Below are 13736 nucleotides of genomic sequence, written 5' to 3' on the forward strand. Positions count from 1 at the left end.
GCTACTTGGGAGGCCGAGTTGGGAGAATTGCTTGAGCCTGGGAGATGGAGGCTGCAGTGAGCAGAGATCGTGCCACTGCACTCCAGCCTGGGAAACACAGTGAAACCTTGTCTCAAAAAAAAAAAAAAAAAAAAAGAAAAAGAAAAGTTCCGTATCTTCTGTCTCAGAAGAGAGGGTATCTTTATTTATTTATTTATTTATTTATTTATTTATTTATTTATTTTTGAGATGGAGTCTCACTCTGTCGCCCAGGCTGAAGTGCAGTGGCACTATCTGGGCTCACTGCCAGCTCCATCTCCTGGGTTCACTCCATTCCCCTGCCTCAGCCTCCCAAATAACTGGGACTACAGGCGCCTGCCACTATGCCTGGCTAATTTTTCGTATTTTTAGTAAAGACGGGGTTTCTCTGTGTTAGCCAGGAAGGTCTCGATCTCCTGATCTTGTGATCCGCCCACCTCAGTCTCCCCAAGTGCTGGGATTACAGGCATGAGTCACTGTGCCTGGCTGAGAGGGTATCTTTTAAAAAGTAAAAATGATGATGAAAAGAGATCTGTTATTACTGGTTAAAAATATTCATTAATCATAACTTCTCATCCATCTGTTAACAATACTTCTTAGGAATTAGAGACAGAATAAACATTAGCTAGACCTATGCGTAGTCACATCTTTTGTCATTTTTCTGCTACCTGGCCAGGTGCAGTGGCTCACGCCTGTAATCCCAGCACTTTGGGAGGCCCAGGCAGGCGAAACACCTGAGGTCAGGAGTTCGAGACCAGCCTGGCCAACATGGTGAAACCCTGTCTCTACTAAAAATACAGAAATTAGCTGGGTGCGGTGGTGCATGCCTATAATCCCAGCTACTCAGGAGGCTGAGGCAGGAGAATTGCTTGAACCTGGGAGGTGGAGGTTGCAGTGAGCCAAGATCATGCCATTGCACTGCAGCCTGGGCAACAGAGTGAAACTCTGTCTCAAAAAAAGAAAAAAAAAAAAACATATATATATATATATATATATATATATATATATGCGCACCTGATGCCTTAGTTAATTCAGCATTTCTTATACAAAGGTTTTATTTATATATACATAATAACATACTATATCTCAGCTGCTCAGGCTTCTAGCCTAAAGTCTCTCACTACAAGTATATTTATGGTGTTCGTAGCAAGGTGGGCCTAAGTGCAAGTAAAGTATTTGCAAGTGTATAAATGAATATATAATTTATGTTTTCATGCAGTGTTTCCTTAGTTTCAGCCATTGAATGACATCATTACAGCTTTTTCATATTTGCATGCCACCTGAAATATTATTTACCTATTATTTTTCCTTAAGTCATTCCCTGCTTAAATTAGCTAGGTCCTAAGGAAAAATAGCCAGAAAGCAACAATTGTGATATGCTAGTTGTATTACTTTCCGTATTTTAAAATATGTATGTGATGAATGAAAAATGTTCATACATGTATCACTTAACATTACCTCACGTACCACCACATGGGAGGGGACACATTTTGGGAAGCAGTCCCATGAAGCTGGGAATAAAATGCCTGCTGTTCTTCTTCTGGAAAGACTGTATGGTGATATCATCATATATGTTGATGACATAATTTCTTTCATTGCAGTTTAATTATAACTATACGTAACAGTCTGCGGGACCTTGAAAAAGCTATTAAGGGAGTGGTTGTGATGGATTCTGCATTGGAGGCACTCTCCAGCAGCTTACTTGTTGGAAAGGTTCCAGAAATATGGGCCAAACGTTCATACCCAAGCCTTAAGCCACTAGGAAGTTACACCACAGATTTCCTAGCCCGGCTGAACTTTTTACAGGTAAAAGTGTGTGTGTGTGTAAATTGCATGTACAAATATGTAAAATATACACACATATAAAATTTTATTTTTTTTTGGTTAATTGGGGAGATATTAGTTGTTGGCTCTGGTCACTTGAATGTCTCTGAGTTGAATGAAATGTGATTAGTAGCTTCGTGATAGTCTGATGAAAATTTTAGAATATTGAAAAATACACACATTTCAAAGTATTGAGTGGAAAATTAAAATTATACTTCAAACCAATGTAATATGTGATATTTATATTTTTCAAAATTCTAAGTTTGTAGTTCTCTGAGACCAAGATTCTAAGTTTGTGGTCCTCTAAGACCACAGTTTAAAGTTGTCTTGTGATTTTTTTTTTTTTCCATTATAAAAATTTATCAAGGGAATAATTTGAGTTTTTAGAGGCTTAGTTTAGCAAGGTAAAAAAGACAACCAAATTATTAAAACACTTTATAAATTATTTTAAAACCTGCCAATTGGGGCCTAAATGAAATAAACCCCCATTACCTTAGGAAAGAGACAGCTTTCCTAAATCACAAAAGTTGATTTCCAAGCTACACTCTTACTTTTAATGCCTTGGAACCCTAAGGAGAACTAAAGCTCACCAGCGATGGCTGCTCTGGAAGTCAAGGTGGGAAGAACAGGCAATATCCTGACACAGGCTAGTTACAGACTCTGAGCCAAAAGCAGAGTCTGTGACATGGAAAGGGACCACACAATTTTTTTTTTTTTTTTTTTGAGACGGAGTCTTGCTCTGTGGACCAGGCTGCAGTGCAGTGGCACGATCTCGGCTCACTGCAAGCTCCACCTCCTGGGTTCACGCCATTCTCCTGCCTTAGCCTCCTGAGTAGCTGCGACTGCAGGAGCCTGCCACCACGCCCGGCTAATTTTTTGTATTTTTAGTAGAGACGGGGTTTCACTGTGTTAGCCAGGATGGTCTCGATCTCCTGACTTCGTGATCTGCCTACCTCGGCCTCCCAAAGTGTTGGGATTACAGGCATGAGCAATACAGGTGTGAGCCACCGCGCCCAGCAGGGACCACACAATTTATTATCCAACCAGGACACTTTTTTTGTTTGTTTTTTGGAGACAGAGTCTCACCCTTGTTACCCAGGCTGGAGTGCAGTGACGTGATCTCGGCTCGCTGCAGTCTCCACCTCCTGGGCTCAAGCGCTTCTCCTGCCTCAGCCTCCTGAGTAGCTAGGATTACAGGCACCCGCCACCATGCTCCACTAGTTTTTTGTATTTTTAGTAGAGAACGGGATTTTGCCATGTTAGCCAGGCTGGTCTTGAACTCCTGACCTCAGGTGATCCACCTGCCTTGGCCTCCCTAAGTGTTGGGATTACAGGCGTGAGCCACCATGCCTGGCACCAACCAGAACATTTCTGAGTGTGGAAGAGGATGCTGTTAATTACTCAAACCAAAAGGCATAAAAGGAGACATATGTCCACCCAAGTGATAAGGCAGTTTGGGAAACTACATTTCCCAGTATGCCCTGCCCCTTGAGAATTAAAAATCTTAACTGACACAGAGCATGCTGGGACACCTGTGGTTAGCGCCATTTAAGAAGTAAACGGTATAGGGCTGGGTTCTGAGGTAAAGGCCTCCCCCTTCCATGGGACACTTAACCAGATACAGGACACAACATCTGAGGTGAAATTTCAATGGGTATTAAGTCTGGGGTAGAGCTTCTCTCTCCCCACAAATCTATCTTCCAAAGATGTGGAGCTGGTGGAGCTGTCCATTCGTCCGCTGCCCTGTTTCTCCTGGGCGCTGCCTCTGCCTCCCCATATCACCAGTGTCCCCAGTGTCACTAGTCTTTAGGGGGATTCTGGGCTAGGTGCTCTTCCCACTCGACTTCAACCAACTTGTACAGCTCCACGGTGGCCTGGGCATCTTCCACAGAGGAATGTCCACTCTTCCCAACCCGGATATCCCAGTTTAGCAGCTTCTTGGTGAGATGCTTCAGAGACATGGTGGCATTCTCCGGGCAGTCAGCCTTCCAGGTTGAGGGGGGTGCTATGGGAGGTGTCACAGGTGAGGGACTTGGGGTGAAAGTACTGAAGGGCTTTGAAGTCATTGTGGATGGCATGTCCCACCACTGTCTTCCCTGTGAGTATCTTCAAGATCTGGCCTCGAGCAATCTTGAAGGGTGTGGCATTCACCACGTGGTGCTTCCGGATACCACTCCATCTGGTTCGGTAGTCCACAATGTGGCAGGGGGAAAGAATGTACTCGTCATAAAGCACATCTCCATTGTAGTTGACAATGCTACATTGAGCCAAGGAACTAACATGCCCCTTTGGTCCTGTGCCCACCATCTCACAGTCAATTGCCACCATCTTCTGTGGCAACTTCTGGGATATTCCGGAGCATTTATTGTCTGAATGAGCTTGGGTGGAGTTCTGTGGGGCATTCTTCTGAGGATGGTTCTTCTTAGAGGATTTCTTCTGGGAGCCCTTCTTCTGAGAGCAGGTTGGGTGACTATTGATCTTTGGAAGGGCACTCTGGAACTCCCCCAGCAAATCTACTTTAGCAGCAACAGAATCAGCCTTTTTTGAAGGGGCAGGGATCAGCCAAGACACTGCAGCTTTCTTGTCCAGGGGCTGTCCTGACCCATTGCTAGAGGCAGCTGTCTTCTTCTTTTTTGGGAAGGAAGGGGTCTTCCAAGTGCCATCCACTGTAGGAGCTTCCCCTTTCTTTGGAGGTTCAGAGTGCAACTTAGGCGCCTTGCTAGGGGGTTGGTTCTTTTTACTCAGAAAGCCTCTCCGTTCTGAGAGCCTCCGCTTCTTGACAAAATTTCGGTGCTTGGCATTTCCTTCTAATGCCTTTTTGGGAGGAGGTTCCCCAAAATCCAGATTGAGCAGTAAAGTAGACATAGGGACAATGGGAGGTGGAAGAGCAGTTGGGAATAGTGGCTTATGGATGAAAAGAGGATGTGGGACTCATTCTCTGCTGAATCCTACTGTCCAACATGTGGAGGTCTGTAGTACACCCAGCGCAGGGGTGGGATCGAGGCTCGAGGCAGCCCACCTGGATAAGCGTACTTCAGTCCCTGAGGTACAGATTGTCCTCTCATGCTCACAAACCTACCTCCCAGATGGGTTTAGCTAAGGCCGGAAGCATCCCATCTTGTGATTTTAATACTGATGTAAGTCAAAAATCCTGCGACTTGGATTTCTTTTTTTTTTTTTTTTTTTTTAAGAGACAGGGTCTTGCTCTGTCATCCAGGCTAGAGTGCAGTGGTGTGGTCTTAGCTCACCGTAATCTCAAAATCCTGGGATCCTCTTGAATAGCTGGAATTACAGGCACGTGCCACCACACTTGGCTAGTTTTATTTTTTGTAGAGATGAAGTCTCACCAAGTACCCCAGGCTGGTCCCTCACTCCTGACCTCAAGCAGTCCTCCCATCTTGGCCTCCCAAAGCACTGGGATTACAGGCCAGAGGCTTGGATTTATCAATAATTGGCTATTGTCTTTAAATCAGTGCCTCTTATCTCAGAAAACCAGGGAAAAGATGAGTATTTTGAATGCCCCCTCTGCTCTCCTCCCAGCATAAACATCAGACAGAACACTGCTTTTCCTTCTCAACTCCACTGCCTGTCCCTATTCTATGGTTGATGTTTATGAAGGAGTGTGGGGTGGGGAAAATCCCAAAACTATTTTTTTGGAAATTCACAAAGGTATATGATCTTTCCATATTCAATTGCCTTTTTATTGTACAAAAGCTTTATTTGTTTCACTGTATAAGCTAATCATAAAATAACCAGTGCTTGTAAGAATGTAGCGGGACAGACTTTCTCCTGTATCCCTTTAAAATGTTTGCCAATCTGTTAGGTCAACCATATCTTGCTGTTTCCATTCGACTTTCTTTGATGACTAGTGAGCCTATGCTTCTTTAGTATGTGTGCTTTCCATTTGTGTGTGTGTCTGTGTGTGTGTGTGTGTTGTCAATTCATATCCTAGGCCCATTTTTCTTCTGTATTATTTTTAATTGATAGGAGCTTTTCATGTAGATTATGTGTTTAACAAAAAGAATAATATAAAACAGAATACTGAAAGGGTTTCCTCCATTGTTCTCTTACCCTTACAGAAGCTATAGTTTTCTCATTATCTTTCTTTCTCCTGTACTCTTCTTTACCTCCTAATGGTTCTTAGAGTTAACAAGTTAAGCAAATGAGTCATCTGAATTTTCTGTTCTTTCTGTCTTGGGTGCAACTGTCTGGGGCCAGCGTCATGTTCAGTAAAACAATTTACCAAGACAGTCATAGGTAAAGAAAGGCAGATTTATTAGAGAAAGTATGAAGATACATTGCAAGAGTGCAGTGGGTAGCTAAGCAGAGAAGAGGCTATCTGTAAAGAACCAGGGGCTGGAGGGAAGTTTTGTAGGGTGGTGCTAGAGGAGCTACGCAGAACGAGGTGGTGCTGCTCAGGCTACAGGCAGAGCAAAGTATTTGGAAACAAGATTTGCTAGTGGATTGTCTGTAATTAGACTTTTTTCAGAACAATTGTTCTTCCCCACCTGGGGCCCTTTCCTAGTTGTTACTTATCAGGACTACCCTTTCCTCATTTCTCTCTCATTGTTCACCCTATCGATTTCCTTTTTAGTCAGTTCAGGCTGCTATAAAAAAGGCAAAACAGACAGGACAACTTAAAGAACAGACATTTATTTCTCATAGCTCTGGAGGCTGGGAAGTCTGAGATCAGGATGCCATTATGGTCAGGTTGTTGGTGACGGCTCTCCTGGTTCATGATGAGAGAGAAAGATGAAAGAAAAAGACAGAGAGAAAAAAATGTCTCTTCTGTTTCTTCTTATAAGGGTGCTAATCCTATCATGAGGGCTCCACCCTTAAGACCTAATTACCTCCCAAAGGCTCCATCTCCAAATACCATCACCTTGGAGATGAGGGTTTCAATCTGTGAATTTTGGAGGAAAACAAACATTCAGTCCATAGCATCTTCACATTCTCTCCTCCTGTGCCTTTTTTTAAAAAAGAAAACTTTTTGCACACTGCCTAAAATCCCAGCATAAATCCTGATCTAACACTTACTATCTTTGTGACTTTGAGCAAGTTACTCATCTTGCTGCATCCCAGTTTCTTCATCCGTAAAATGAGAGAAACATTCAACTCACTGTTATTTTATAGAGTAAATGAGGCAATGCATATAAAATGCTTAGCACAGTGCCTGGCATGTACTAATGGCACTTAGTAAATGGTAGCTTATTCAGAGATAGTACAAGTAGCTGACCACAGACACTAATGACACTCTGGGATAAAGGGAGCCATGGGCGAGTGGGTTTTCTAAATGCTTGCCTTGTGGGCCTTTACAGCCTTCTTGTGCTTGGTGCTTGCTCTGCCTGGTTTTGCCCTCATCAGACTTCAAATCTTTCTGTGCCTCTTCTTGACCTGATAGCTTGTACTGTTGCAGCATCTCCAGCAGCAGTTTGTTCTCTTCCTCCTAGGGGGCAAAACTGGCTTCTTCCCAGAGTATATTGCCTGCCGAGAGACAAAGTCCATTTCATTGATTCATCTGTTCATTCCATAAACATGAATTGAGACCTTATTTTATTCAAAGCACCTTGTTGCGTGTTCTGTGATAAAAACATAATTACAACAAAAGTCCTGTCCTGACGCTGCCAAGAGCTTACAGGGAGACAAGCCATGTATCTAAAGAAAATTAGTACACTATAGTAAGGGATGTTCCATGAAAGACCAACATGTAAAATGCTCTGCGATTTCAAAGAAGGGAGCAAGTTCTTATGGCACAAGAAAGCAGAGATTGTTTCATGGATGAGGTAGCATTTAAGCTGGATTTAAAGAATGAATGGTTTTGATACTGCAAAGAAAGGAAAAAGAGATCGCTATGTAGCTTGTGGGATAAAAGGCACTGTATCACTTTGGATTGATTCCATTATAAGTAACAAAAATTCTGACATAAGCAAACATAAAGTTCCCTCGTGTAACTCCAGGAGCTAAAGTGGCTTCAGGTAACATTTGACCAGGGTGCAAACATGGATATCTTGTCCTGGCTTCTTGCACTTCATCTCTTGTCTCCATTCCCTTCAGGTAAACTCCATTCTCAGTCAGGTTCTCATCTGATGGTAGCAAGATAGCAACAGCAACTCTGGCCTCACATCCACACAACTTTGAGGAGCTGAGAGTGAGTCTTTTCTCCAAAAGTCCCAGCAAGAGTTTCTGCATCTCTGGCTTTGATTGGGTCACATGTCCATTTCTGAATCAGTCACTGGGGCTGGAGGTATGACTGGCCAGGTGTGAATCACCAGCCTACCCTGCAAGCCTAGGTGTTCTACCACCAGATGTGCCTGGACTGAGAAGCTTGGACTGAGAAGGGTAATATCACTTTAAGATAGGCAGGAAAACAACAAATGTCACCCGGCACAGAGACCAGCAAATAGTCCAGTCTCTTTAGTCCAGTCCAGATTAGAATGCAGGATGCCCGAAAGGAAGTAAAAGAGATATAATAGAACTGAAAATACATTGGGGCTGGATTGTGAAGTATCTCTGTTTTTGGTTTGTTTCTTTGCTTTATGTGAAGCATCTTGAATAGGAGACCAAGAGGTTTAAGCTTTAATTTGGTGTGTCACTGAACAATTTGGTAGGTCACTGAAGAATTATGCAAGATGCTACATCTGATCCAAACTCTGCACGATGAGTTATATTCTGGCAACATTCTTCTGGATAGATTGAACAAAAAGGGAAGAAGCAAGAAGACAACACGCACTGGTACAGAAAGAAGACCATGAACTGGAGTGAGGGCAGTGGACACAGAGACAAGGGGTTTAAGAGAGTTAAGGAACTGGGGCCAGGCATGGTGGCTCACACCTGGCCAGTCATACCTCCAGCCCCAGTGGCCAGGCACGGTGGCTCATACCTAGCACTTTGGGAGGCCGAGGTGGGCAGATCACTTGAAGTCTGGAGTTCCAGACCAACCTGGCCAACATGCTGAAACTCCATCTCTACTAAAAATACAAAAATTAGCCAGATGTGGTGGTGCACGCCTGTAATCCCAGCTACTCAGGAGACTGAAACAGGAGAATCACTCGAACCCAGGAGGCAGAGGCTGCAGTGAGCCAAGATCATGCCACTGCACTCCAGCCTGGGTGATGGTGCGAGATTTCATCTAAAAAAAAATATGTGTGTGTGTGTATACACACACACACACATACACACACAGGGTTAAGGAACTGGAATCAACGAATGAGGTCTATAATTAGACAATGTGTAAGATGTCTAACCGTGGTTGCTTTTGAGTGGGGTGATATAATAAAGCATCAAATAATTTACATTTGGCTTTTGCAGAAGATTTGACTCTTCAAACTATGTTTCATTCAGGTTAATGCTCAAATTGTTTTGAGTTTTCCAAGAAGAGTAACTAGAAGGTGAAAGAGGTGGGAGGGCCAAGGCAGGCTGTGTGCTTGACATCGGGGAAGAGGGCCTTGTGATGGAAAATGTGGACAACATGAGCAAAAACCAGAATCAGGAATTGTACATCAGGTGGTGCTTGTATAACTTTAAAAACTGACATAATGTGTTTTGTTTCCCCTTTATAGGACTGGTATAATTCAGGAAAACCTTGTGTGTTTTGGCTGTCAGGTTTCTTTTTCACCCAGGCCTTTTTAACTGGAGCTATGCAGAATTATGCCAGAAAATATACCACCCCTATTGATTTGCTAGGATATGAATTTGAGGTATAGTAACTCCTTAAAGTCAACAGTATTTCATTACATTAAGTCATGTATTTAAACCGAGTTTATATATTGTAACCCATTGTAAGCAATTTTACTTCGTTCTTTGGGTTGTAAGAATATTTGTCTTGCTATCCCTAAGAGAGAACTTTTATATACTGCAATATTTGATTTAAATAATCCAATGCTGTTCTTCTCTTTAGCAAAAAATATGAGGTACAGTAAAATTTGATAAAGTCTTAAAAAAGAAGTACTTTTATACTTTTTTACAAACTATGGCTGAAAAAATGTGTAGTTTAACAAGCTATTATACAGTAGAGTTTCCATGAATGTGTTCTGAATATTTCGCTAATGTGTTCTTTATGAGATGAAGTTGTCTGGAGAGGATCACTGCTAGTGTGTGCCTGTCCCTTCAGGTTATCCCATCTGATACATCTGACACATCACCAGATGATGGTGTTTATATTCACGGATTGTATCTCGATGGCGCACGCTGGAACCGACAAAGGTCAGTGGTTTCAACTGCCAGGACCTCTTCATTTGTAGCTGAATCATAGATAAGATAAGCAACCCGTTGCTTTAAAAAAAAAAAAAAGTCCTCTTTTAAGGCAAGTAATAATATCAGAACTCTCACATAAATAATTAGTCAAGCTGGGGCAACTGATGAGTTGTTATTTTTAGGTGCTGAATAATTTTTAGTCAATATTTCAGTAGTCTTATTAGTAGAAAAGTTAGCTGAAATTATTTTCCTGCTTATTCCATTTTGTAACAGTTGCCTTCTATTTTGTAATGTGTAGGACCACCTCACTTTTAAACAGTTTACAGTTAGTTATAATGAAGTTCACCTTTCTGTTAGTGAATGGGAAGCCTTTTCTTGCATTTTGATAATAAAGAAATATTTACAATAAATATTGAATTTCCTGCTTCACTCAGGAAATTAAGCGATACTATTCCTGTTTAAAATATATGGGATAGAGAGAAGAGAAGGAGAGAAAGTTTCCCTTGGAGCCCTGGCCTCATGGGCGGTCATTAAAAATTGGCAGCCATTGATAAGTGTCCACTGTTTACCCTTTGCTGTCCCATCGTTTTCTTTTGTTTCTCCCAATTCTTCATTGCCATTTTTTCATTTTCTTTTTTTACATTTTTTTCTCTCTGTCTCTAGTACTTTCTCTCTGTCTCTAGTACTTTCTTCTAGTAAAAGCCAATATGTAAGTATGCCAATATGTAAGTAGCCAATATGTAAGTAGCAATTTGCTTCTAGCAAATTTCAGAAGTTATTTCTAATAATTTCTATCCATTTCTCTTTATAGTGGATTGCTTGCTGAACAACATCCCAAACTTCTGTTTGACCTGATGCCCATCATATGGATAAAACCAAGTAAATATTCTCTCAACAAAATTTATTTGAAGTTCAGGGAGAATAAGGATGGATATTATACACTGCTCCCCAAAATAAGTTTTTGCTCAAACCTTTTAGGATCTAGCTCAATTATAATAAACATTGATAGAATATTTACATTAGAAATTATTATTATCCCTTTGTGTGTATGGCATTTATATTATTTTGGGAATACTATGCTGCTTTTTATGCTCCTAGCCTATGGGATATGTCATTCTTTTCAGCCCTCCCCCCACTTCTTTTTTTTTTTTTTTTTTTTTGAGACAGAGTCTCGCTCTGCCGCCCAGGCTGGAGTGCAGTGGCCGGATCTCAGCTCACTGCAAGCTCCGCCTCCTGGGTTTACGCCATTCTCCTGCCTCAGCCTCCCGAGTAGCTGGGACTACAGGCGCCCGCCACCTCGCCCAGCTAGTTTTTTGTATTTTTTTAGTAGAGACGGGGTTTCACCGTGTTAGCCAGGATGGTCTCGATCTCCTGACCTCGTGATCCGCCCGTCTCGGCCTCCCAAAGTGCTGGGATTACAGGCTTGAGCCACCACACCCGGCCCCTCCCCCCACTTCTACAAGGGGGTTCACAGATTGAACAGCTGCCCATCCATATTCTGAATTCCCTTTGCACATTGCTCAGAGGCACAAATTAGCTTGACACAGTCTCCAGATAGTGACTAGCATTTTCTGGCTATAAGAAACCGCTAGGCCTAGGAGCCAGCCAGGTGCCCCAAGGCATAGATGTTGCCAGCCACATGGGGTGGGGGCCAATTTTGTCCCACTTAGGAAACTGCTTGCTCCTCCCCTGCTTCTGCCATCATCATCTTTCTACAAGTCTGGAAAAAAAGTCTCATTCTTTTGTTTTCTCTTCCCTAATGTTTTAATTCTTAAATAACAACAATTTCTTTCTTTCTTTTTTTTTTTTTTTTTGAGACGGAGTCTCGCTCTGTCGCCCAGGCTGGAGTGCAGTGGCGCGATCTCGGCTCACTGCAAGCTCCGCCTCCCGGGCTTACGCCATTCTCCTGCCTCAGCCTCCCGAGTAGCTGGGACCACAGGCGCCCGCCACCTCGCCCGGCTAGTTTTTTGTATTTTTTAGTAGAGACGGGGTTTCACCGTGTTCGCCAGGATGGTCTCGATCTCCTGACCTCGTGATCCACCCGTCTCGGCCTCCCAAAGTGCTGGGATTACAGGCTTGAGCCACCGCGCCCAGACAATTTCTTAAATGAAAATATTTACCGGTCACCCAGAATCACCATCCAACCTATCAAATATTCTTATTATGAATGTGGTTCAGTTATAACTATGAGAAATGTGACCTTAGTTTGGAAAGACTCCTAATATCTTATATCTGGCTTTTTGGGGATTGTACATAGTTTCTTTTCGTGAATTGGTAAAAGTTGGCGTGTTTTTCTTATTATTTACCTGCTAAAAACAAATAGAAATGTCAGCTTCTTCTGTGTGGGTTTCTTGGATTAGCGCTCTAAGCAGTTGTATTTCTGCTTTTGCATCTCCCCCACTACCTATACTGTATTTTATTCCTTTTTCCCTCCCTTCTCCTTCTTCCCTCCCAAATCCTCTTGAGTGTTCTCATGCCTGCTAAGCGGTCAGAACTTTAAAGTCTATTCCTGTCTTCCACACCTAGAATCATGCACGATATGAAATACTTGCCTTAAGCCAGGCATGGTGGCTCACGCCTGTAATCCCAGCACTTTGGGAGGCCAAGGCAGGCGGATCACGAGGTCGGGAGTTCGAGACCAGCCTGGCCAACATAGTGAAACCCCGTCTCTACTAAAAATACATAAATTAGCGGGGCGTGGTGGCAGGCGCCTGTAATCCCACCTACTTGGGAGGCTGAGACAAGAGAATCACTTGAACCTGGGAGGCAGAGGTTGCAATGAGCCGAGATTGTGCGACTGTACTCCAGCCTAGGCGACAGAGTGAGACTCAGTCTCAAAAAAAAAAAAAAAAAAAAAAAAACTTGCCTTGTTTCACAATCGTAATACTGTATGTACTGTAAAAAGATATATGTATATATGCTATAAAACCTTCATATATCACAATTATGATCTTAGATGTAGTTCTGGCCATTTTATTACAAGATAAGTAGTTCTTTTAGTACTAATGGCTGTTTTCCCCTTTATCAAATGAATTTGTTTCTTTTTTTTTTTTCAAGCTCAAAAATCTCAGATTATAAAGTCGGATGCCTATGTCTGTCCCCTCTACAAGACAAGTGAACGTAAAGGAACTCTTTCCACTACGGGACATTCTACTAACTTTGTCATTGCAATGCTGTTAAAAACAGACCAACCTACTGAGCACTGGATCAAGCGTGGGGTTGCTTTGCTTTGTCAGTTGGATGACTAAATTGGACAAATTTATAAAACATCCAAAAGTTTACAAAAAAAAAAAAACCTGTCCTACTTAAAATATATACATTATAAAACCAAGTATCTTGGTGTTATTCTTTTAAATGGTCTTTGCAAACGCTCATTGCATTGTTCTCCTCTCTGAGGAGAACTTTTTGAAGTTTGATTGTATGTGAAAAATAGATTTGAGGGTTAAACGGATAAAATTTAACAAATATCAGGAATTATCTCCTTCACAAATGTTAAGTCATTCCTTCAGCTTCAGTAGTTTACTTTCCACTGTCCTACCTTAATTATACACAAATATTTCAAATACATAAATTAAGAAATTGTAAATATGGAAAATATTAAAACAGTTACACAACTACACCTCTTATTTCCTACCTCTAAGACATTGGTTCCATTTCTCACCGCATCCTTGTGACTAGCAAAGGAAACTCAAAGCTGCAAA

General features: G+C 42.1%; 1 protein-coding gene and 1 pseudogene across 2 annotated transcripts in view; one reads left to right on the forward strand and one right to left on the reverse strand.

Moving 5' to 3' along the window:
• The window catches only part of DNAH12 (dynein axonemal heavy chain 12), a 255190-nt gene extending 241824 nt beyond the window's left edge, over positions 1-13366 (forward strand). Inside the window, exons 73-77 of the mRNA XM_031663269.1 lie at positions 1620-1824; positions 9402-9539; positions 9953-10044; positions 10847-10914; positions 13093-13366. Of these exons, the coding sequence (XP_031519129.1) occupies positions 1620-1824; positions 9402-9539; positions 9953-10044; positions 10847-10914; positions 13093-13283 (694 nt within the window). The 3' untranslated portion in view covers positions 13284-13366. The remainder of the gene's footprint in view (positions 1-1619; positions 1825-9401; positions 9540-9952; positions 10045-10846; positions 10915-13092) is intronic.
• Positions 2809-4832, reverse strand: LOC101020506 (annotated as a pseudogene). The gene has a single exon (XR_160075.5). The product of XR_160075.5 is annotated as an interferon-stimulated 20 kDa exonuclease-like 2 pseudogene (transcript).
• Positions 13367-13736: the final 370 nt, after the last annotated feature.

Source organism: Papio anubis, chromosome 2, assembly GCF_008728515.1.
Source record: "Papio anubis isolate 15944 chromosome 2, Panubis1.0, whole genome shotgun sequence".
Classification (NCBI taxonomy): domain Eukaryota; kingdom Metazoa; phylum Chordata; class Mammalia; order Primates; family Cercopithecidae; genus Papio; species Papio anubis.